At 42.4% G+C, this 26,306-nt stretch overlaps 1 protein-coding gene across 1 annotated transcript in view; it reads right to left on the reverse strand.

Moving 5' to 3' along the window:
• The window catches only part of CDYL2 (chromodomain Y like 2), an 89,344-nt gene that overhangs the window by 6,252 nt on the left and 56,786 nt on the right, over positions 1-26,306 (reverse strand). Inside the window, exons 3-6 of the mRNA XM_090063131.1 lie at positions 15,032-15,249; positions 7,398-7,570; positions 3,136-3,346; positions 2,121-2,264 (exon numbers count right to left, since the gene is read on the reverse strand). Of these exons, the coding sequence (XP_089919257.1) occupies positions 2,121-2,264; positions 3,136-3,346; positions 7,398-7,570; positions 15,032-15,249 (746 nt within the window). The remainder of the gene's footprint in view (positions 1-2,120; positions 2,265-3,135; positions 3,347-7,397; positions 7,571-15,031; positions 15,250-26,306) is intronic.

A 26,306-nucleotide genomic window follows, 5' to 3' on the forward strand; every position in this document is an offset into this window, starting at 1 on the left:
TATAATGACAAAACAGGGAGGTAGCAATATCCTGTGGCCAGACTGTGCTCCTGAGATCCACTTAGGAATCTGCTTTTCCTCCATGGAATGAGAGGCCATTCTCATCCTGACGCCAGCGCACCCTTTGTAGCACTGCAGGGAGGGGGGTTTGCAGGGTCAGGAGCTACAGGAGTGTCACGGCGTGGGGTCTAGGAGCGGCTGTGATCCCTCTAGCGACCCCTACCATGTCAATTAGGCAATCCAGCACCCTCTATCCTCGCCCGCCACGTCTTTGCTGTTATATGGTTCAATTAGGCAGGCTGCCTTTTATCTCCTAATACACGGTATATGCTGAACTATCCCCGGTTCTGTATGGGGTGACTCGGTGCACCCCTGCCTTAAGGGCTGTGCGTGCCTCCTACCTTCCCTTTAGCACGCCCCAAGCCTCGCAGCTCTTCCGGACGTTGTCAGCTCCTTCTCTTTTCTGCACCCTGCCCGGCGTCCTTGGGCTTGCCACGCAACCGGCGCCCCTCTCTGGCGCCCTTGGGCTTGCCACGCAACCGGCGCCCCTTACTACTAATTACCCCTACCGGGCTCACGAATGGTATTCTTCCCCACTGGCCTCACCTAGCCCCTCTGGGTTCCTGTCAGTAACAATTATCCAATTAGGCTCAGGCGACCTAAGCCTTACCTGGCCCCTCTGGTTCCTCGGGGTTCCTATTACTGTGGAAACCCTCCAGAACACCTTCTAGGTCGCACCTCTCTTGGGCGTGTATGATTGAGTCACCCCCTCTTGGGGTTGCTTCTTACTACATGTGCCCCGCCTGGGGCCTCTCTTCAACATGAGCCCACTCCTACGGCTTCTTGGCACTTTCTCCGGGGTCTATATAGCCACTGACTTGCCCTCACCAGGCTAGTCACCTTTACAGCACCCACCCTAGGCTTTCACTCATGTGGCTCCCACACCTGGAGCCCACCACGAGTCCCTACAGGCTTCACTCTGGTGCTAGGACCCTTCGGCGGGGTCCTCTGCCCTGCACGGGCCTCTCACTATCGCCCATACAGGGCTACCCACTGTGCCACCTCAGCACTGAACAGCTGTGCCGTCCCAGGCACAACTCGTTTGCCCACACAGGGCACCGAGAACCCCCAAGCAACTGGGGAGTTCCCGTGAGGCCTCCTCGCACCCCTGCAGCCTCACCCGGTCCTCCGGTCATTAACATAATCAAAGCAATAACATAAGCCAATCGGCTAAAACTCAACAACAAGAAGCCTCCTGGCTTATAACAGACGGTCTACGCCCACTTGGCTCTCTAGCCATGACCTCCCAGCCTGGGTTCTCTCGACCCTTACCACGCCGTAGCCGCTTGGGTGGCCAGGCTGCAACCATCAACTCTGCTTTGCTCAACTCTCCCGCAGAGCTCCTGCTCCTGCAGCTGCCAGAAGGGAACTGCTCTCTAGGCTCCGGCCTGGGCTGCTTATAAAGGCCCGGCCCTTCCCCCTTCTGGTCATATGACCAGCCTGGTCGCCCCAGCAACTGGCACCTGAGCTGCCCTGGAGATTGGCAGCTACCCTTCTCCACTTCTAGGAACAGGGCACCTAAGTGCCCCTGTGACAAGGAGGTAAAAGAAAGCAGGGACTGGGCAACTCAGTGGTGGATCAGGTGAGCAGGAGGAGGCCATTCACTGTCCCCTCGGTGGTTCTGCAGAGACCCCCCCCAAGCAGTTAAGACCATTTCAGACTCATGCACCCTTTCCTATGTTCCCCTGCACACTTTCAAAGGCTGTGGTACTGGCAACATGGAAGTACAGGCCTCTTGTGTACCCCCTGGATTGCATGTGGATCCTCCAGGCTCAGTGATGAGGCTGACAACCCATTCTGTTGTGGGAAAATGAGAAGTGAAAGGACTGATCCGTCCCCTGGAACAAGGAGGACCCCAGGAGGTGTCTGGCACCTGGTGCTCAGATTTCCTCGTTAGCCTATCTGGGAGGTATGGCTCCCGCTCCCTGTTCATGACTAGCTGTCTTCGCCTGTTCCCACTGATGTTAGTGATAAACACTGATTGCCTATTACAGAACAGGATTTCCTTTGATTCTTTCATGGGAGTTGTAATCCAGTCTCAAAGCTGTCAGAGCACTTACCACAGCACTGCAAGATGCCATTTCCTTTACTCGCAGCATCACTTCTTGACTGAAGGTTGTTGGCCAAAATACTTGCGACACGAGTCCTCTGCTGCAGGCTTCCTGTGCTGTTAGCTTTCTCCCACAGAACAACATTTCATTTGCCTGAAAAACCCAAGAGCCGCTTGAGATATCTTAGGTGACGGTTTCCTTATATCTGTCTTCCTATATGCCTGCTGCCTACTGTTTTTTCTTCCTGCACGTCTCCCTATTGAGAAGTATTTACAAGAGGCCTGTGGCAGTGATAATCTGAATGTTATTCATCCCGAGAACTCTAGATGGGAACATTTATAATAGGAATATGCTGATATGCACTGTCAATGTACCATGGTGATTTTGTAAGAGTAGGGTGAAAGAGAACACTAATTAACTGTGTGCGCAGGTATGCAGTGTGCTGGGGTCATATTCTGCTCTTTATTATATGGGTATAAACTGAGTGACTTTAATGGAAATCTTCTGGATTCGTACCAGCTGGGGAGATGCATGTGGCCTATTTAACATCTACCCATTGTGTGATCCTGGCTGACACAGAAAGATGTTTCATATCCTTCTTCCTGAGCTCTGTCAAGATGCTTTGTCCCTGCTGTGTCATACTTTGGAAACTATCACTCTTGCAACCTCTCCTAGGCCCTTCTTGAACGCAGACTTTTGACTACATTGTGGTTTTTAGCAGTGGGAGGCCAACCTTTTTTGGACAGTGTGCCACAAATTAGCCTTACAGCCTCCCTGAGTGCCACCCTGATCCCTTTCCTCTGCCCAATCTGCTCCTGTGCTTCTTGTTGTGTGCTCCCTGCTTGCTCTGCTTTCTGCTTCTTGCCCCATCTGCTGCTATGCTGCCTGTTCCATCCCTGATCTGCTGCGTGCCACACACATACTGGTATTTAGTATCGCTAAGGGCAGTTTAGAGGAAGATTCATAAAAACACAACAGAACAGCGTGAGATTAAACAGTATTGAACAAAGCTAAGGAGTCTTACCAGTGCAACACCCAGTATTTGTGGGAATGTGTATGAGGAGCAGCCAGCAGGCGTGAGTCGGATTGTTGCATATGGTGTCTGAAACCAAGCCTTCTCACTTGCCCAAACGATATCACATAGTGGTAAAATAGAAGCTCCCAATCCAAGAGCAGGGCCATTGATAGCAACCACGATTGGCTTCTTAAACTGTATAAAAGCTTTTACAAAATCCCTAAAATAAAAAGGGAAGACCTTAAATAGAGTACCATTATTTAGACACATTCATACATTTAAACTCCTGAACATGAAAACAAGGATATACTTCAAATGAACAGAAGAAATGCACTAGCCAGTGTTTATGAGGTCAGAATTTGAGAATCGCATCTAATTCCCACCTGTGCATTTTTTCAGCTAGACAATGTGTTGGTAATGGATTTATCAGAATGCCATGGAATACCAAATAATTTCACCTAATTTAGATTTGCTTTGTGTTGAATAATTGTGATTAATCATAGGTGCTTTTTGCAGTATGGTTTGGTTGGAGTTGCTGTTACTTTGGGGCCAACGATGGCTCACCAATGGGTGGTGAGTGTTAGGCTTGCTGGCTTTCAAACTGTTCAAAGGTGTCAACATGGATTGAGGTAACTTTGCTTAACTACCTTGACGGGATTCTCTGAACACACGGCAGCATGAAACAAAAGGGAAAATCAGTGGTTGTATTGCTGTGTGCTTATGTTAAAGAAATGACTTAAGGTTGTATATCAAACATTAATAGTAAGGTACTTATACAGAACCATGGAGTAGAAGGAAAAACAGAGTGATTTGTAGGGCAAAGCTGAAGACCAAGAAGCAAAGAGGAACAAAAAATGGGAAAATCTTACAGTGGAAATATAGTAGGTGAGTCATAGCCTAGAGGTCACTTTTTGTAACTTTGATCTAAATACTACAGATTAAGGTAAATGAAAGTAGATCTCCTTGTTGGCCTTTAAAGCAATGGAAAAACGATGATGAAGCAGTGTGATCACATGCAAAATGCCTGACTCGTTTGGGTGAACAGACTAGCGCACTGTAAATCCATCAGAAAACAAAGGTATTTTTAATAAGTCACCTGCCAGCTACGAACTGTGATAAGGAATCCGTGCTGAACAGAACAGGCAGTCTGTACGCTGATCAGGAAAAATGTGTGGGTGTAATTGTGGGCAAATTATGGGCTCCATAAACCCAGTGCACAGCAGGAGTAAAGAAGGCAGACAAGATACTGAGTTATACTGGTAGAAAGAAAAATACATATCAAATGCAAAACAAAAAGAGGTGGCACTGTTACTGCACAAGCTATTTGGTAGATCCTATTTGGACTAGGGTATGGAGCATTTCCACCCTGCCACAGGAAGAACATGATTGCGTTCTGCAAGCTTTTGGATGTGATTGAAGATAACCCATTGAGAGGTTTCTGTCCAGAGGAGGAGGAAATAAAGGAGAACAGAGTTTGATGTTTGGGCAGGGTAGGGGTACCTGAGGGTAGGGATGGGGTGGATGGGGACTGAAGAGAGACCTGCTAAAGAATGTGGAAGTAGAAGTGGTTGGGAACGAGGGAAGCCATTTCTCTTGAGGGTGCATGAGGCTGAAAGCAGGAATGTGGAGTTGTGGGAGATGGAAAAGAGAAGGGAAATGTGAGGCTTTTTTAGTGGGGAGGAAACTGGGAATTAGAGGGGGGATGGAACCATGGAGAGGGGAAGGGGCATTACAAAGAGACCCCGGGGTCAGGAAGATGGGGGCACTACACAAAGCCCCTTGCAGGATTGGGGAATGGGGAACAAAGCACAGCAGAGAGCATGAGGGGAGGTGCAGGGCCACTTCAGGGAGCCCCTGAAAGAGTGGCATGGGAGGATGGCACCCAGGGACCTTGTGGGTGGTATGAAGCAGTGCGAGGAGCCCCAGGGGTGTGCAGTGTATTGGCCTGCACAAGCTACATAGTCTGCACTCCTGTTGTCCTCCCACCTTACTGTTTGGCCATTGCTACAGCAGCTATTGTTGGTTCAGATGGCTTCTCTAGACCTGCAAAGTATTGCGTGCCCATGGCTCTGATCTGCAAGGCTGCCTGTGCAGTTATTGGGTTAAAAGACCCTGGTTTCTATTCAAGATAGTCTTACAACTGCACTGGATATTCTAGGGAGGAAAGAAGAGAAGAGGGGAAATGGCATGTCTGGAGGGCTTTGTTTTAACTACGAGAGACGTGAAAATATGGCCACTGTAGGCACCTTTGGGTCCTTTGTGTGGGTGCTGTGCTCTCTCTGATGCATCAGGTCCTACATTATGGAGGAAGCAAGCCCGAATGCTATCACTTGGGGCTGCAATCGGTGCATGAGCTTGTCTGGGACCCAAACAAAGAAACCGCAATGTGGCAAGAATTGTTTTTCATTTTACAATGACATGAACTGCTTTGACCTGACACAGGAGTAAGAGCAGGGGGGAATTACTGCGTATTGGGGATGTCCTAATCAATAAGAGAAAGCAACATTTTTTTTTCACTCTCAGTTCTGTGGTTGTTATACATGTTCAGGGAACAAGTGGTCCATAGATAAAAACTGAGAGAATTAGGAAGAGAAAGTTATAATCTTTCTCTGTTCATGATAAAATCTAATCCCAGTGGACTTGATTTTGACTTTTCTGATGAGTAGGAGTACATTTCTGTGTGAATACTACTGATTTTACTGATGTGAGTAAAGATGGCAAGACTCAAGCCAATGCTATTTGAAATCAGTGGTAAGGTTCCTACTGGTGTTGGTATGCATTAGGTCAAGCCCTATATTGTACATGTATAAATATATATCTGGCCACACTCATCCTTACAAATTTTAGATGAATAAACATTTAATGCACGTTCACACTTGGAGTATGCAAGTATGCCCAGGCCTTTTTTGCATGTTTCCAATAATTTGGGGCTTGTTGGTTTTTGGGTGCCCAACTTGGAGAAACCTCAGAGTCACTTAGAGAGAGTGCTCAGCACAGCACCCACCTTCTGAAAATCAGGCTCCTTTATGGTGTCCCAAACATTGCCAGATTAGAACCTAGGCCATAACATGATATAATTAAGCAGCTTTTTTTCTACTTTCAGAGTTTCACAAGGGTCAGAGTATCTAAAATGTACTGTAATAATCATGTTTGGTAACTGAGATACTGATACCTACCACACTGAAATCACTATTTAGATTGGCTTGACTTCTGATCCATAAAGGAAATATTTAGCATGAGACCTAAACTAGCTGTACTAACATGGCTAAAAGTCCGATCTGAAGCAAGTCATCCCCTTCAGTTTGCTTCATAAGCATCAGCACGTCCTTCACACACAGGCAACTGGTAGGGGAGGTATTTGGGGTGTGGGGGGGAAGGCGGGCATGTGCCCCCTCCGAGATTGGCCTCTGACTTGGCACTGCTCAGGATGGGGCAGTTTTTTGCCATGCGGGCCAATGGCATGTTGGGGGGGCCACTAAGTTGTGGCACAGAAGTATAGAAGTGGATATGGGGCTTTTGCCCTGGGCCTGCCCACAAATTGTGCCCCCCACCCCAGACTCAGGAGGCACCAGTTGCCTCTGCCTGCACACAATCTGAAAACTCTCAAAAGAAGATGTATTTGTGGGAAATCTAAATTTGTAGTCCAAATGCTCAGTGGTGCAGAAAAGAGTAGTTCCATTGACCTGAATGACACAATGCTGAGGATCTGGCTACATGTTTTTACCTCTGTGATACATGTGGGCATTGGTGATTTATAATGTAGATTGATTAATAGTCAACATGTCATAAATCCTGGTTTTCTGTTAAAATAATCTGATACAAGTTAACTAAAGTCACAGTTTAGTCATGAAAATAACAGCATATTTACATATAAATTAATATAAATTTAAATTTTAGAAAATAGCAGGAAATGTGCTAGTAAGACTGAAATACAGGAGAAGCCGGCTGTATTGAGTGAGTCTGGGCTCCATGAACAACATGAAGCCACAGCTAATTTTTTAAAGAAAAACAAACTCGCATCTTAATTTGAATTTCAATCGAGGCAGAATTTTGAAATGGTATAGATACAAAGAGATAATGCAACAAAATAAATCTTTCCTGAAATAAGAAAAAAAAGCTACAGAAAAAACTCATTCATGTTTTCCACTAAATATACACTCCTTTGAATGTTTTTCACACTTGAAATATGAAACATTTTTGAACTTGATAAATATCTTTGTAATCACACACTGCATTTCATCATTTAGAGATCACATATATGCTTGGATCACCTTATAGCTTCTGCAATCCTAGTGCTTTCCTTTCTTCTGTCATTGGATAACCTGCCAATTAAATATGAGTAATCTAGGCCACTACAGAATACACTTCCCACTGCGCTGAGAAGTAAGAGTTTACTGTCATCAGCTGATGCATTGCACAAGGCTCTCCGAACTTCCTTCATGATCTGTGGATAAAGAAAAGTAGACAATTTGGCACGCATGCCTTTGCAAGATCATTTTCCTAGCTAAACTGCATTGACTCCTGGAAACTTGCATGTTGGCCACTATGAGTCGTATACTTACATGAATTATAAATATATATATAATTGTAATATGCTTGGAGTTCTAACACTTAGTGTTTAAAAAACCCTTTATATGTACTTCATTTTTAATAACTCAGCTTTTGTTCTAGTTCTAGTTATCTAGTTTCACAGTATATATGAAAATGTTTTACTTGGTAATACACGGCTGTATTCTCGGTAATACGGTTACTCCAGCAATAGCGTAGTAACCTCAGTATCGATGAGTGAAACATAAACTCTGTTCTTTGTTTCTTCACACGGTTCAGTTAGCATGGTTTAACTGAGAGGTGCTATCTTTGAATACAGACTTATGGTGAATTTAGGAAGCAGCAATAATAGCCACTAGAAAGACAAACTAATTCACAAAACAATTTGCTACTGAATCAAATTGTTCATAAATAGTATTCAAAATTTGTAAGACTTCGAGCTGCTGGTACCATAGGAATAATAACGTACTATCCCAGGGGAACATTTTTCCTAATCCTTTTTTTAAAAACAACAGAAAATTCTGCAGGGTAATTCTCATTATGACCCAATTCAGAAATGCATGCATACTTTTAGGCACATCTGTAAGCCTACTGATGACTCTTACTGACTTCAGTAGCACAGGGCTTCACCCACTGGAGTCCATGGGAATTTTGGGCTCAGTTTCAGCAGGCAGACTTTGCACTCACAAATGCTACCTACGCTTTATGAGAATAAAGATGCATTTGCACATGCAAATCACACTGTATGGTGCTGGACTAGTTAAATTCCACAGGCAAATAGTTTGTGCTGAAAGCTTTGAATTCTGGTCAGCTTAAGAGCTGCCCATAAGATATGGCACAGTCAGTTTTGAGAAGGTCAAGCTTCCCTTTTGTAGGTGCACATCTGAGTGCTTGCAAGCCTAAGCCTAACCCTAAACAAATCAGGTAATTGGAGGCAGAAGCACTGGAAATGACACTAGTGTGTTCTGTTCCCTTCCCCCTAATTACACTTGCATTTGTAAATGTTCTGCCTTCTTTGGTGTTACCTTCCTGTAAATAATTAGGTGTTGCTTGGCCAAGACATAAAAATGTGGCTCTTTTTTTCCTTCATCTTCTATATAAGAAAAGTTTTTATCGATTTAGATTTAAATGGATGAAACCCAATAAAACCACATAAAACCAAATTTTTGAGAAAGGGTTTTATTGGTTACATATAAAAACACTTGTCTACCACCTCAAATTTCTCATCTTCTCAGCGTGAAAACTGTTTGTAGAGGAAACCAATGGGATTTTAAGGTCAGTATCTGGGAACTGATACCCAGGATTGAGTTGAATAAGGATAGGCCACATTTGGATGCTATTCAGGGAAAACATTTATAAATGGCAACAAAAACTTATTTGCATTCCAACAAAATTAAGAAACATGCCCAAAATCAGACAAAAACCTCAGAATGTTTGCTCTAAGTCAGCCCTTCCATTCTCCGAACAGGTTTTTGGTGTTCCTTCTTGACGTTGTCAATGTCTTTCTTGCAAAAAGCGCTCAGAAGTTGAACAGAGTATTTTAACCTCGCCACTGCCAAATACAATTACCCCGACCTGTACAGCCCAGAATTCTTTTGGTTGCCAATTCATATTTCAAGTATCTTTTGGCATTACAACTGCCCTCACTTCTGTTTTTCATTGATTCTCTATGGTTTTGATTATTTTCTTAAACATGCATATATAGACAACAAAAAATTGATAATATCTTTTATTGGAGCAACTGTGTAGTTGGGAAACAAGTACAGTTGGTCCAATAAAAGATATTAGCAAACAGACCTTGCTTCTTGCATGTTTCCTGGATCAGTATGGCTGTAACAACACTCCAAATAGATGAAGCAAAGTTATTATTGAGCACAGAGTTTGCTTCTAAGGATGCACAATAATGTATTTACTTGCAGTATTCCAAGAGGAATATCATTTGGGTTCAGATCATGCCATCACCAAAGTACAACTCCCCAGTAAAATGGTGGGTGAAATGCATTCCTTTGTTGTTTTCTACCTGTTTCTAGTATCCCTCTAGGTTTTGGAAATATTTCTCTCTGGCATTTACAGTTCAGTTTCTTTTGTAGCCCTGCAACCAGTTTTCAGTTGACAGGGACTGTATTTTTATCCAAGTCTCTTTGATTTAGTTTTGTGAGGAAATGTCCATAAGACATTGTGGGCCAGATCCCTACTTGGCTTAAATCAATCAAATCATCGATCATTTGCATCAGCTCTGTCCGTACATCTATTGCTGAAACCACGTATATATAAAGACTGCTATTTTTTTATCTCGCTGCTTATTTTGTAGTCAAAAAAGATCAAGCAGGTTTATCGGTCAGGATCCCCTCTTAATAACCCTGTATAAGAAGTATATAAATGTTTAACTAGACCACTAACTTTCTAAGAGCCTTTTTGGGTAGGCTGTCTTTCACTATGAGTTTTCAAAAGCATTTTGGTGCCCTTCGCTCTAAATTTGACTTATATTCAGAAAGAATCTATAACATGGGAATTTAAATTAAGGTATCTTAACTCCCTTTTTTTTTAAATAGATAGAAATACCAGTTGTAAGAGGCCAAACTTAATCATATTACTTTTATGTTAAGTGTACAATTGTTGATTTTTTTTTAAAAAGACAAATATTTTCTAAACAGACTGAAGTGGGAATAATATTTAGAGATATTTGCAATTATTTTTATACCTCTTTTGCAGGTATTGCTTTTGTGGTGGTCTTGCATTAATTATACATTTACTTTTTGTTGTTTATTGATGCTTCTCTCCATCCTTACACAAGGCTATCTGAGAAACTCTAAGAGGATAAAAACCCTACTGGGAAGACATAGCAGGCTTCAATCATAAGTATTACCCTAAGAAGCAATCTGTCTTGCTCTAAGGACAATAATACAGATAGCTGTCAACTTGTACCTGCCATGTTTTATGAGAAGAAAAGTGAAGGTAAACCAATGATGTGACATACATCCAATAAAACTACAAGCATTGCATTTTACATGGCAAGAAGTATGAATGTTGACATTTTATATGTGCACCTCCACTTTCAATCTTCAACTCATAATATGTACGGAGTAGTTAGATCAATCTTTATCAAAGCCATTAGCTGTTCAGACTATATTTTCTTGTCTGTTCTTCTGCTATTTAATTCAATGGAGTGTTAATTCCCAGCTGTATTGTTGCCCTACCTTGGGAAAGCAAGAACAATGCTCTTAGGTTTTTGATTGAAAGCTGTTCAGTGAAAAAAAGAAAAGAAAAAAGTATATTTAGGGGCTATATTTTCACAAAAAGCTGAACTCAAAACTTCAAAATGAGCATGTGACCTACAAAGTTAAATATATGCTGCTGGTGAAATTTATTCTGATTAAAAATATTACAGCTCTTTAAAAAAAAATAAACACAAAAGCAAGCAAGCAAAGCAAAAACCCCCAAATTCCTCAAAACAAAAGAAACCCGTGCTGTTGCTTGATGCTAGTTTTTAAAAATTACAGGGTCTAGTTAAAGATACAGAGAAACAATCCTTTAGTGACATGATGATTTCCCTCCCCCCAGCCCAGTTACAATAGTGGCACTGAGCCAGTTTCAGGCAATGGAAATCCTAAGGGAAGGAACATAGGTGCAGTTCATGCTAAAAATCACCTGCATGAACTACAGCTGTGATATAGTTATTCACCATGTATTATTAAGTTTCATTTAGGCGTAGCCCACCTCCCTTCACTCTGATCAGAACAAGCCTAGTGAAAAGGATGTGAATAGCAGACTGGTGACGAGGCCCATCTCTTTTCCAGCATAAGTTTGCTGCCTCTTTGCTTGACACATGCAGAGAACGTTATAACATGACCTCCGGATTCTTACAGGTCTTTAATTAAATGGGGAGAAGCAGCATAAGCTACTGGTTAAACAAAACTGTTAAGCCTCCAAGGAGGTATTGCCAGATGGCAAGAGCAGGAGAAATGACAATGGAAAGCAGAGCAGTTCAGGGCATCGGGGCTTTCACAGAGTTTGTAGCTTTATCTATTTATTCTTCCACAGGTGACCATGTTTCCAAGCTCCTAGGACTGCAGCTATGATTACATGCTCTGAGCAGATATGTCCTTCTGCATTAGACAAACATTGTTTCCTGTGTTTGTAATCATGTAATTTCTAACAAAACAGACACTGTAAGCATTTTGTGGGTGCACAGTTCGTGCTGGTAGGCAGCAAAACTAAAGCTCATCATTCATCCACCATATATTGCAAGCTTCCCCAAGCTGCTCCACCAATTTGCCTCATCCGCGCCCACAAAACAGTACATTTCAACACCAGGGATTTGTGCTGTTCAAGGCCTTGCTGTAATTGGTAACAAGGGTGTCATTTTCTGTCAGTCATGGTGTTAGATTTTGTGATGATCCTTGGCTGAGCCACTGATAGGGAGAGAAGGGGTTGCGAGCTTCCTGTTGCAGTGGGTTTGAACAGGTTTTAAACAGGCAATCTCAGTCTTGGTATGTTACAGTAAAACCCTGTTTTTAGTGACGCTTTAAAAAAAAATGTCAGTGTGTGCACCTCAACTCAGACCAGTCTGAGTCCAGCGCTGGGCATAGTGGATGCTGTAGTTCTGAGAAAAGGAATCCAAAAATGTTCATGGATATGCGTGTGTTGCTGGTTTCAGCGCTATTGAAAGAAAGCCAAGTAAATGGAGAGGTGCGAGCTCTACTGACATTTCTCATTGAACCTGAGCGTTTCCTGGTGTTATGGGTACGAGGTCTTGAGGACAGCAGCCCAAAACTGTGCCTGCTCGAAGTGGCCATGGCAAATCTTTGGTTTGCTTTAGTCCATTCTAATAAAACCATTTCATATTGCTATATTAATGGAGCGATGGATTCTATTGGAATGATGGATTTAAACTAGTACGTATTTAGAACGGCAGTATCATTAAAAATGGATGTTTGGTTTACCTTCACCATGTTATTTCTTTATAAATATTGCAAGTCTATTAATTATTTTAATAATGTAGGTGGTAAATACCTATTTTTGTGGCACCTATTACCTGTGTGAGTAGATGAAAAACGGAGAATGCGCTCCCTGCTGGATCTTAACTACTTAAAAAAATAAAATATAAGGTTTATCATGCTTGGCCATGGCTTTAACTATTGGGCATCAATTTTAAACTGACACATTTCTTACTTAATAAAAGCAACAAAATCCTCTGTAGGACAAGGTTCAGTATAGTGATTTCCTATATTCTAATATTAAGAGCTTTGTAGTGACTTTATAAGCTAGAGCATGCTGGAGTGTCTGAGGAGGCAGCGAGGGTCAGACTGCTGAGGTCCCGCTATCATTTCTTGGGACTAGTCAGCCTATAGACCACCCAGGCAGACATGGTACTTCTGGTGGCTGTGGCAGAAGGTAGCTTCTACGCTGTCTTTCCAGAAATGCGGCATATGCTCCTCTTGTCATGCTAGCTTCGCTATCACCAGCCAAGGTGGAAAGGGTCTCATCCCTTATCCTATACCCTCTAGAGCAGGCTAGGAACAGACATTCGAAAAGCCTGAGTCTGAATTGATTCAATCTTTGCAGGTTAGTCTAACCTGGCTAGGCTGAACCGATGTGTAACTGTATAGACATTACCTCTGGACTGAGGAAATGCAGGCACATGCCTGCAGTGCCTCAGTGCCAGAGTAGCCCTCCCTTCCCTTCCACAGAGCTGAGCTATGAGGGGCATGGCCAGGCCCTGGCAGGATGGTCTGATTAGGGTGGGATTCTCCCCCCTCTTGCTGCTCCTGACTAGCAAGGGAGCCAGCAGAGCATTGATAACACAGCATTTAGCACCCTGTCAAGAAAACAAAAGTCTCTTTCATTAGTTCAGGCTCTTCTTATACAACTTTTTCCAAGGAAAGAACAGAGAGACATTACCACCTACCTGTTGATTAGCTCTAAAAAGTCCTAAGCAGACACTGTCCTGTCTGCCTTTGTCCTGTCTGTCTTACACAGACACCTCTCAGTATTAGCTACCATACCACATGCTGGCTACGTTCATGCTGTGGGGGAGGGAGTTGAGGAGGGGGGGTGTTGGGAGCACAGGGAAGCTAGGCAGATGCTGCTGTGCCTATGGTCTCTGCCAGAGCTCCAGCCAGGGAGCAGAAGGGTAGGGCCAGCCCTGCTCTGGAGGAAAGAGCCCCGCCCAGGGCTGCAAAGCATCTGGGATGCTGGGGGACTCAGGTTTAACTTAAACCAGGAAGGGGTTTGGGACAGACATTGCATAAACTATTTTGATCCAAATCAGTTAAGTCTGATACTACATTTAACCAGGTTTATTTCAAACTGGTTTCAGCCATTTTCAAACTGGTTTATATGCATTGAACATCTGTTCTGTTACAGATTTAAACCAGCTTCTGATCACTTAAACTGGTTTACGTGTAATGTGTGTCACTAGCCCCAAGTTCTGCCTATGGAGGGATGCTTAGTGTGTAGGACAGCTGCACATCAAAATGAATCTGTACTGCATTACCTTCATGCAACAGGTATAACATAATTTGGTGTCCAGAGTGCTACCATTAAAAGGTCTGTTTGTGGGCCACATACAAATGCTTTGTGGGTTGCAAGTGGCCTATGGGCTGTCTTTTAGGAACCCCTACCTGAATTGGTCTTTTGTTGCTCTTACAGTCAGGCAATGCATCATGTGATCAAAACTACCCACAAGAGGGCAAGTATTGAGGAAGGCTTTTTTGTCTTTTTCGCCCCTTGACCTTGTGCACTGGCCTACAGCAAGCCAAAGTCTGGCCCTGAGTACAGGATGACTGGAGCACATGGGGAGCCACTGCATTCTGTGCATGCCTCCTGCCCCTTTGCAGTTCAGAGTAGGGTCAGTGCCCTACTTTGTAAAGAATTCAGTAAATGAGTGTCAAACAGGTGTTTAAAAATAATCAAGCCAAGAATCAAGTTGTACTTTTGCCACTTTGCATTCTTATCCTTAGATGCACAGCCTGAGATGTGTGTGTATGTATGTAAATCCCTTGAAATATTATCCAGTTCACATTACTTAGAGGTCATATTCTCACCAAAGGGGATAAAGGGCCATTAAACTATTGGGTCTTAAAATGCCAAACAGGGATTACTGATCATGTCTTTCCTTTCCTTTCTCCTTATCTTCAGTTTAGAGAAAAAATTGAAAAATTAATTTCCATCACATTTAATCATCAACTCCTGTTGGATTAAAACCCAAGCATGGAAAGTAAGGGTATATTTGACCTCAATACATTTTTAAAGATAACAAGGAAAAAAACCAGAGTAAGAGCTGCCTTAATTTTGGGGTTAACCAGATGCCCACCTATTTGGGTGGCTTCTTTTGTTTTTCTGGCTGCATGCTTACCTCTGGGGTCAGTGCATTGTTATCTGATGTCTGGCTGGACAGCAGAATGTGCGTGAAACCATCTTCCTTCCGGACCACAATGTCCCTGAATCGACAGTTACTTTCATTTTGACGCACGCTGTACCTTAGCCTCTTATCAAATACGTAATCCTTCTCCCCATCCAGTTTCCTTTTCACAGTGCTGTGCAGGTTCAGGCCTCCATTGGTCAGAGAGGTACCTTTTAAATGCAAACAACCAAAATGTACACATGTAATTAGGTCTGTACAGGCAAAGAAAACAGCACAGCATCTTTTACCAGCTTAAATTTCACAACACATATGAGTCAGCCTTTTTCACGGGTGGTCAAAAATGTGCCCAGCAAGCCAGCTGTGGCTAATAGAAATTCTGTGGCCTCTGGCTACTCTCGTTTCTACTACAGGTGCAGCTTTTACAGGTATATCCTGGCATACAGTGCTCTATCATGCTTCAAGCAGAAAGCCACTCAGTGCAGGTGAATCATGGCATATGGGAGTGGTAGTGACAACATGCTGCACCTTTGTAATGAAGATGTGAGCAGTTGGAATTTAGTCTTTTATGTGGATTTGGGGTGATGGTTAGGTTCATGGGAAAATTCCAATTCAGTTTTCTTCGACAAAGCTTAGCATGATTGATTTAGTCCATTTTCTCTCTTCCAGAAGTACAGGTTGTTCTGTTTATAATGAGCAAAAGCCACTGTCAGTTCCAGCTGGCAAATTCAATGCAGGATCCTCAATTGTACATCTTTATAGTGACGTAGCGGGGCAGGGCGGTTCTTATCAAAATATGCAAATAATTTACTGCTAAGCTGCTATTCCTACCAAGCATCTCTCCCTTATAGGCCCAGAAGTCACTATTAATATAACAAGCTAGCCACTGCAATCTGGATGTTGTGGTATTTGAGATTCTGAAATGTTTTCTTAGGCTTATGAAGGGATATAACTGTGACATGTCCTATACTAGTCTGTAATAACAATAGACATTGCTTTTCACAGTCACCCATATTCAACATTGCATTCCATTCATTAAAGGCATTAACGCTGCTGCCATTTTTCAGAATACATAGTGATAGGGAAAAGTCAAATCATTGGCAAGAAAAAAAAGGATTCCTCTTTAAAAACAAAACCAACACAACAAAACAGCAGTTTACTGGGAAACATTCAGTTTATCGTGAGTTCTACTTGTGGCAAGCTGTAATTTTTACTTTAGCCCATTTTTATTATTCCCATGGGATAGTCAGGCGGTATGTTAGCACTGGTTACAATGCTCAAGTAGGCCAAAGGCTGACTTATGGGGTCATGAAAATATCCTTGGGACATTCTTTTTCCAAGTTTTCTTTTGCAGTTACAGATATTTTAAATTTCTTTGCCATTAAAATGAATAGATGGCATACAAAAATAGAGGCAAAGTCACTATATTCACTTGAAACAGTGGTAAGCTTATTTTTTGTTTATACAGTGATAGACTCAAAACTGCCAGCCTGAGGGAGAAAATGAAGAACAGTTGGGTTTGTGTCCAGATCTTCATATCATTGTTGGGTTTTTATCTCTAGAAGGGATGGGGCCTACCAAAAGATTTCAGAATTTTTGAGTGCTGACAGTCATGCAAGCCTGTTCTGACTTATGGCGCTTTACATAAAATGCTATGAGTTACAGCACCCCACCAACCCAACAGCCGCTCACCTGCTGGGTTGAGGGGTGGGTGTGGAGAATTAAGCTCCACTTTGGAGCCAATCAAGCCTGTGTAGCCTGCCTCCAGCCTCTCTCTGCTCCAATGCTGTCTGCAGGAAGGGAGGGTGAAGAAGGGAGGGGAGCAAGCTGCAGGCTGGGGTTTGCCCAGCCTGAGCTGGAGGAGTGGTTGGAGGGAGGGGGGAGGGGGGCTCTAATCCACCCACGCTTCCTCCAGCTCAGGCTGGGCAAACCTCACTCTGCAGCTTGCCTCCCCTCCCTGCTCCCTTTCTGTAAACAGCACTGGGGGCAGAGCTGGACTGATACAGCCCAGCCCTGATCATACAACAGATTGACCATAGCCACCAGAAGTTCCCTAAGGCATTCCAGAGTGGAGCACCTTCATCTGATCCCTCATTTGTTAAGGGTTAATTTGTCATGTAGTCAGCCACTTTTAAAGCACTCTGCAGCTATGCTTGTATGTTATGGCATGGCTGTAGAGTGCTTTCAGGGGCCAATCACGCAACAAATATAACTTCTGTCTGTGCCCTTTGAGGGAGAAGTGTAATGCAAACTGGAAAATGGATTTTTATTTTGGACCACATATAGATTATAAAGAATGTGAGCCCTGGTTTGAAACAACTACCTTCTGTCCATAGTCTAGATATTTAATTACAGTTGATGTTTGAGTAGCTGATTGAGCTATCTGATTAGGCCTCGGTAAACAGTAGATCGGGCAAATGTTCCTATTATGTAAATTGCCTGATTCTACTCTGCAGTTATCTGTATTAAAAAGTAGATTCAATGTTTAAGTGTAGTTAACTGACAGTGTTTAGCCTTATTTTGAAATATATATATGTACGTAAATAATTTTGAATAATTCCCTATTTTCAGTGATTCAATAGATTTTGATAAAGTTAAATTATAAACAACTATTAGTTATACTTTGCAATGGTTTTGAAAGGTGGTTATTTAATTGAATTTTGAACTGAATAATTGAATTCAATTGAATTTTGAAAAAATTGACAAATTTCAATCAGTTCATTAATTTAGAAAGAATATTTGAAGTCAAAGGGAATTAGTTCTTTGTTCTTTTGACAAGAATTGTTTGCAAATGCAATAAAACCAAAACAGATGTAATTTAATGCTTGAAATTTACAAATTACAACTTATATTTTATGCTGCTTCTGTGTTTATAATGACTCACCAGTAGAGCATAATGATTTATTTGTCTGCGGTTTATTCCTTTTTTCTGCTCTTTAATTAACTGCAAACTAAGGCCTTGTATCTTGCAAACACACATGTGTTTAAGAAGAGTTGTCTGGGAGTCACTGGGGCTAGTTGTAAAGTTAAACAGCGTGCGTCGGCAGGATTGCAGCCTGATGTGAATGTTTACTGATTTGCATTGCATTTGGAATTATCCCAAAAACACTTTACATGAAAGCATGTCAACCCATGATTGTCTGCAACCAGCTCTCCTCTACATCTTCAACTACTTCCATTCACTAGCAGAACGTGTTGTCAAGAACACTTGTGCCTAACTGGAGAACAAACTGGAGTGTACAAACAGTAGAAGGAAAACCAATGAGCTTTCAAAATGGCTTCATGAACACTTGGCCTGCGTTCTGAAGTTGGTTAGAGAGGTTTTCCCTTCTGGCCTTGAAATCAAGGAATCTGAAAAACACCTGAAGTGAGCCCTCAAGCAAACGCTTACTCAAACAAATATTTATCAGTTCAACTTTTCACATGTATTCTTGAGAACAAACAAGAGTACTGGATGTAAAGATATTAATTAAAAAATAAATGGGGATGAGAATAATAATGAAGTCAATTCATCATTTTTATTTGAAAAATAAATCAAATATATATATTTTTTCCGTTCGATATTCAATATGTTGTTTGGTCCATCAACAACCATCTAAAGATCTGACGAGCTAGTAAAGTTGAAAGAACTCATGAAATATGATGGAAGTTGCCTTAGGCTAACAGCAGGGTAATCTGCATATGACTGAGGAATAAACCACAGGTATTTTAAGTACAGATACTAAGGGAAGGGTCGGGAACTAATCCCTCAGGAAAATCCAGCACCGTAGAAACCCTCTTGTCAATCAGTGTATTATCACTGTTGGCTCCTTATTTGTTCAAATAGCAGGCCAAGGGTGGGGAAGTTGAATGTGTTAAAAGAAGTTAGCTTTACAACTGTATGAGATGCAAAGTGCATGTCTGTTGACAGGAATTTAACCACCAGGATGTCTGTACCCCACCTACACTGCACTTGAAAAACATAAATGAGACTAAATAATTTTCAAGAAGAGCCGATTAACGGGAGGCAATCCAGTAAGTGGATTGTTATTTTATACACTAAACCTAATCCACAGTGCAGCCAAGATCCACAAATGAATTGCCATCGTAATAAATGACAGAACGTAATCGTTGTAATAAACTAGAAGATGTAATCAACAAAAGCCAAAGACAAGGCCCAAATTAAGCCCAGCCTAACTTTGTCTGATAACATGCACAGATGTAGCAGTACCAGGTTTACAGTAGCACAGCTACCGGCAGCTGTTTTAGCAGGGCCGATGCACATAAAGTATGGATTATACACAAAAGTATTTCTCAGAGTCTTCTCATAGTGAAATCCTACACCAAAATATTGGCCATCTCAAGTTGTTGGTAAATAACATGCCTGAGGTATCCACTCTGGATTGCCTCAGCCTTTCCAAATGTAATTAAATAAAGTGTCTTCCTCGCTGGCAATTTAGCCTGGGACAGGAATGCTGTGTAACCACTAGCGCCTGCTTTTATACTTGGTAGGGTAACAGTTAACACCTTAATATGTCAAGATGAAAAATGAGTATGGTTCAGAGCAAATCTATGCATCCCCAAAACAATGTATAATGAATGCATGTGAAATACATTATGGGATGTTGCAAATATACCCAGGAAGCTTCAGGTATCTGTGAATATGCTTTTGCCAGCCTAAACATTTAACTTACTTTTTTGGTGCTCAGTCTATAAGACTGGATATAAAAAGTGGGCAGGAGAGAACATTTTTTTATTATAGCTAGAGCTCTAATCTATTTATAAACCACCATTCAATCTACAGTTAAGCTCAAAGAAAGCACAAAGAAAAGGCATAGAGATCAGAAGGAAAGTTTAATAAAGGTCACTGTGGGATCACACCACCATGTCGCTGCTGTTCAGGAATGCCTACAAGCCTAGTTGAGTTCCAGGACCAATTGCAACTAGCACTCTAAAACTGCACAGAAACAGATTTACAGGCTAAAAAGACCTGGCAGTCACAGCAGGAAAAGGAGGAACAGACAGAGGATGCAATTAGATTAAAGACCACCAGCGTTTCAGGGGGAAAGCAAGGAAGACTCAAGCCTCCCGACTGTCCAGTGCTGGCACAGCCTGCTTCTCAACCTTACCATACTGTTAGCTCAGCCCTGATGGTTTAACTTGAACAGGTTTGTCGCCTACCTGTTGCAAGGGTATTCTAGAAGAGGAACTGAAAATAATACATAAGGACATATCACTAGGAACGAACCCCCTGGGTCAGCTGAATCTTGTTCCCTTTTATGACAGACCTTTGATAAGTTTATCAAGCATCTTCAGACTAGTCAGGTTTTGCCTCAACTACTCTGATGGGAAGGCTGTACGTCATTTGTCTCGTAGAAGCCTTCTAATGCACAGCCTAAGTATATAGATGGTTAATGTATAACTACTTGTTCTTTATTCTTCAACAGTTTCCTTCCTCCGAGTTTACCCCCTTGACCACAGAGTCCCAGCGCATCCCCTCTTTGCCTTGAGTCTCTTTTCAAAAGGCAGGCTCTCCTTTCCCCAGTCATCTTAGTAGCCCTTCTTTGCATGCCTTCTTTCTTGAACACGGTCACCAGAGCGGTACAGTCTCATCAGTGCTGTCTCCATGTTAGTTCCAGTTTGTTTTTTCAAGTAGCAGTTTTAGACTGAGGTAAAAAAAATAGAGCACTTGCCAGGTTACCCCAAAGCAACTTACTTCTATCCTTGCCTCTTGTTTCTACCCCAGTTGTGGCCTGAAAAAAGAGCATATTTTTTGGTTGTGTTGCACTGTCTGGACTTGTCTAGAACAAATGAAATGGAACAATCTAAAAAGAAAGAGGAACAGTCGACTAGGTTGGTAGAGAATATTTCAATTAAGAGCATCACGAAACTACAAAGGTTTTCCTAATGAAGAAATACAGAGGTTAGTGATACATGACAGGCAGGAATTTTTCAGCAGATGGTAGGCAGAGCTAGAGCAGCACAGGAGAGAAAGAGAAAATGTAAAGGGAAATTTTTTGAGGCTGTCAAGAAACTTGACAAAACAATCACTCTGAATTAACGTATCATGAAAGAAGCAGACAGAAGTGTGATAATAAAAGTCAACAAATATCATCAGAAAGAAAACTTGCAAGGTGGAGGGGACCTCAACAGATGTCCTGGAGTGTACCTGGCATTTGGTAACAGTAAGCATAGCAAGCTTTGGAAAAACTGTTCACTTTTGCAAAAGACAGATCTGGAAAGCGAACAGTAATGGCAATGGGTATCCTTTAGTTTTTTGGCCAGATGCACAGAAAACAAGAGAGCAACATAAATTCATATATGCCCTGCCCTACATAACTGATGGCCAAGTCCTTTCAGCTGTTTCCATTCCATAGGCAGTAGTGTTGTGCATTGTAAGAGTCGAGCTAATATGGACGTGCAGTGCAGCCTCCTCGTGGACTGAATTCAAACTGCTCAAATCATTTTATGTTGCCTCCTCCTGTCCTCTGGACTAGAAGCCTGGCTCTTGGGTGGAGGCAGATATGAGTACACCTCCTCAGTTGTTACCCCATCTGTAACATCATATAGTTCAATGTAGGTAACAAATTTAATAAAATAGATTAAAGAAGACTACGTTTAAAAGGGGGAATCCAGAATGGATTTTTTTGTAAAGTTACTATTTTACTAAGAGATGTAGATGACATCTTGGAATTATAAAGGTGTAGATATTATTACTGTACATCAAAGGGACTTTAGTCTTTTAACAGTTGCTGATTCCCCAACAAGCATTTTTTTGGTGGAAGCTGACAAATACTGCATAATCTGGAGTTTCCAGAGGAGGAACTTAATATTCCCCTCCCACACAGAGACTTGTGGAAGAGAGCAATGAGGGTTTCAGAAATTCCGAGAGCATCTACACATGTGCTTTAAGGTGGACTTGACTAATTAGCTCTGCAGTAAAGCAACACCATCTAAACATGCGGCACTATTAGGCTGAAGTAAACTAATTAACTCCACCATACGATAGTACTGCTGCCTGACAAACGTACTAGCCTATGGCGGAGATTAGTGCACCGCAGCACACGCGTAGACAGTGACTAGGGATGGCTGGGGCATGAGTGTGCTCCAGTGCAGTGCTGCCTGCCACTAGCCCTGCAACTGGAGCATCCTTGTGCCCCAACCAGCCCCTCTGCAGCACATTGAGCTGGGGCAGAGCAGCTCCGGGCTTGCAGGCTGATCCCCAGACACCCTGCCAGCCGGGGTTTTGCTATCTTGGCTCAATATGCTGCAGTTTCAGCACACATGTAAACTCTGTGCCTGGGAGCAATAAACTCTGGTGTAAACTGCGCTGGAGTTTATTCAGCCGTTCTAATTGCATATGTAGATGTGCCCTCCATGAGGAAATGTTTTTTGGCAGTCATCTGCTCAGGAGGGAGGGTGCAGATTGTAGGAAAGGGGGTAGTTTCACAACCCTGCAGATCCTAGTGAACTTTCATGGAATGGAAACCCATGGCCTGAAGACGATGGAGCCAAGTAAAACTTCCACCAGCGCCTGAGTCTCCAACCACTCATTGATACCTGAGTGCCTGGATCCTGTCACCTGACCCTCCACTTCCCCTCTATAAGACCAGGGAGAGGAATGGGAAGTATTTGAGCAACAGGGCTCTTCTTGAACCTAGGCCACTCTGGTGACCTCTACTTGCTTTCTGACCTCTTGGTTTCCTGACTTGGCTCGCTCAAAGACTGTACTCTCCTTTTGCTTCCCATTTCTAAATTCAACTATTGCCACGATCCAGCAAGTTTGATCTTACATTTCCCCAAGACCCAGCTGCCTATGTCCCAGCACTGATACACAGATGCTTTGATCATTCTGTTTGAGAATTAAAGGGTTTGCTGGTGAAACCAGCTGTAGCGTGTGCAGGAAAGGTCTACCTAAGTGTGTTTGTGTGTATATAAAATTGGAACCACTGGGAGGTAATTTAATAAGCCACTGAAACAAGTCCCCAAATGTGAATTATTTATTTCTATGGGTATGTCTAGTGTCTTTATAGATAGACAAAATATATGATTTTGAAAATTAATTACAGATTTTGTTTTTTGAGGTAATAACTATGACTTTCTAGTTAATTATATCTTTAGTTCTTTATGCATTGTTCTAATTAGGGAGAATCTCTTGGTTCACGGTGATGGGATATCGAATCATTCACCTCTTTCCAGTCAGCTTGCAGGGATCATGACTTAAAACTTGATATCTCTCCTGAATTAAAAGGAGGTGGTCATGTTAGTCCAATACTAAGTGAACATGTGCCTGTGTTACAACCATTGTCACCTGTATTGCCTTCTTCTAACAGTGCAGATGAGAGGCAGAACATATTTGAATATGCTTGGAATACTGAACAATAATACATATATTTTTTTATTTCTCTGTAGTCCCTTTCAAACTTCCCAAAATCCTTACAGCAGGGAACATGACTCCTCACAAAGCTCTAGTGTAAGCTGTAACAAATAGCATTTTAACCCTGTTGCCTGCTTCTCACTATCCCTACTTTCTGTCTGCTTCCTTTTGTGTTGGAAGCTTGGTCCATCTTCCTTTTTAATGCTGCGTATTAGGGCTGTGCAAAATTTTGCCCAGCGTTGCATTTCAAAGCTGTTTTGATATGCTCGAAACAGTGAAATCGAAACGAAACAAAAGCCCTCGAACCAGCTTTACAAGGAAACAGGAACTTGAAACATTTGAAAGTTTTGAAACGTTTTGAAGCCAGGCTTACTGGCTTCAGCACAGGTCCCAGCCGACAGCATCTGGCTCCTCTCATCTAACAGGCAGACTGGGTGCATGCACCCTCAGGAGGACTCTGGTACAGCCCTCCCGGCGGTGCTGGTGGGCTCCCGATCTGCCCCCGCCTGCACCCAATATGATTTCACGTGCCCTGGATGCGGCTTCCTCACTACCTCCCTCCCCCTGGCTGCTGCCAATGGTGGCAGTGGCTTCTTTGCATCCAAGGTGCACAGGATCAGGCCAGGGGCAGATCCCTGCATGAACTGATTTGCCCTGGGCCCTGCACCCTCGACCTGTGGAGACAGAAGTCGGATCAGAATGGTGCTGTTTTGCTACTGCATATGCATTGACTACTGCACTGTGACACCAATGGGGGCTGTCACTGGGAATGCTGCTAGACAGAGAAGATTCAGAAGAAACTTATCGAAGCTCAAGACTTAATGATCAGAATTCAGCTTCACTTTGGTGCTGCCTGCAGGGGGGACAGGATGGAGCAAGAGACGAGGGCAAAACACAAGAGTAGATGTGAGACAGTAGGAAAGACAATATAAAATCTTTATAAAGAAATGTTCTAAGGAGCTTGATTCATCAGATGCCAGCTGGGGCCATTCATAAGGGTAAGAACACCCAGGAGCACAGGCAAAAAATCCTGTCTTGAAACAGAGCTCTATTATAGGTATTATTTAGACAAGGGCTGGTTTGTCTTCCCGGCCTTTTTTTTTTCCTTTGGGAACAAATTCTAGGACCCTCATAGTTCTCATCTTTTATTTTCCCCTTTTCACTTAAAGTATAACCCCCCGTGCTTTCTGAACAGGTATATTTTACACTGGGAAGTAAAAGAGATCAATAAATACAGAAAAATATATTTCTCAAAAACAATTTGTTCACCTTTGCTAGTAAGTAAAGTCTAGAAAAATACAATATACACTGCTTTTGGAACTTGGTTTTTGAATACACCTAGGCCCCATTTCAGCAAGGTATAGAAACCTATGCAGTGAGTGTTAAGTATGTTGGGACTGAGCTTTAAGCTTGTGAGTAGCCCCACTGGGGTTATTTGGGCCAGCACAAGGTTGAGCTTGTGCTTCCATGTGCTTTGTTGGATTGAGGGCCTTTAACTGGACAGTGGAGTGTAGGTGCCTTATGTTCCATCTCTTGCCTCCACTAATACACACAAACTGTGCCCTAAAGATTGCATGCAAACATGAAAGGTTTGAAGGTAAAGGGCACCTTGGTAATTCTCAGGCTTTAAATTTCAGGTATAAGCTTCCATATATCTCAGAAGTAACAGCAGAGGTGGCAATCTGTGACAGGTCTGGGGGCAACTATAAGATGTAACATTGCTGGATTAGCAAAGGAACATGCTGAATATCCTCATCTCACTAAAACCATAATTAAAAAAATAATTTAAAACACCAAGATGGCCCTGGGAGCACCCCCAAGGTCAGCACAACCCTATAGGGCTCCTGTAAAGGAAAATTGTACCTCTCTAACCTAGTAGAGTTGCCTGGGTGTGTCCACTACGTGGTGAATAATAAAATGCTGGTGACACCATAGAATTTATATTGACTTCTGAAAAGTCGTTGACAGAGTTATTCACAAGAGGCTATTAAGGAAACTAATACTGTCATGGACTAGAAATTGGCTAATAAAAATAAAGAGTAGGAACAAATGGTTACTTTTCATCATGGCAAATGATTAACAGTTGGCTGCCCCAAGGACCTGTGCTAGGATTGGTTTATTTAATATACGTGTTAATGATCTGGAAAGGGAAGTGAACAGTGTGATGGGAAAATCTGTAGAGAATACAAAATTAGGTTAGCAAAGACTAGAAAGGATTATGATGGACTTCACTGGGTCCTAACAAAGGTATGTGAATTGGCAACATAAGAGCACATGAAAAGCGCAGTGGAAGGGATCGCTAGACCTACTCATATTGCTGGGTTCTTAAGTAATTGTAAGCAGTCAGGGGAAAAACCAGAGGGTCACCGAACAGCTCAGTGAAAACTTCCACGTTGGATGCAACGGTAATCAGAAAGCAAACAGAATGTTAGCCTGTATGTCGAAAGGGAGAGGGAATATTTCCTAAAACATTGTATTGCTCTGATACCTTTCCATGGTACGTGCTCTCCTGGAACGCTTAGTTTAGTTCTGCTCACACTATCTTGCAAAAATACAGCAAAAACAGGAGGAGTGAGAGAAGGACAATATAAACAATCAGAAGTGTGGAAAAATCCCCATGTCGGGATAGATTGGAAAGACTAGAACTGTCTAGTTGACTGGGGAGATGGATGGTAAATCAGATGTCCCATTCAACCTTTCACATAGTCTAGGAGCAAGGAGACAGTCGATGAAATTGAAAGGGAACAGAATTAAACCCAATAAAGGCAACTGATAACTAAAGCATAGAAATTACTGCTACAGGCGTCTCAGAGCTGAAAAGCTTAGTAGGATTTAAAAAAGAATCAGAATCAGGCATTAATATTGATAACAAGGAGCTCCACTGTTATGTTAAACTAGATAATTTTTATAGGA

The sequence above is a fragment of the Crocodylus siamensis genome, chromosome 9 (genome assembly GCF_052110815.1).
Source record: "Crocodylus siamensis isolate JL-2025a chromosome 9, ASM5211081v1, whole genome shotgun sequence".
Classification (NCBI taxonomy): Eukaryota; Metazoa; Chordata; order Crocodylia; family Crocodylidae; genus Crocodylus; species Crocodylus siamensis.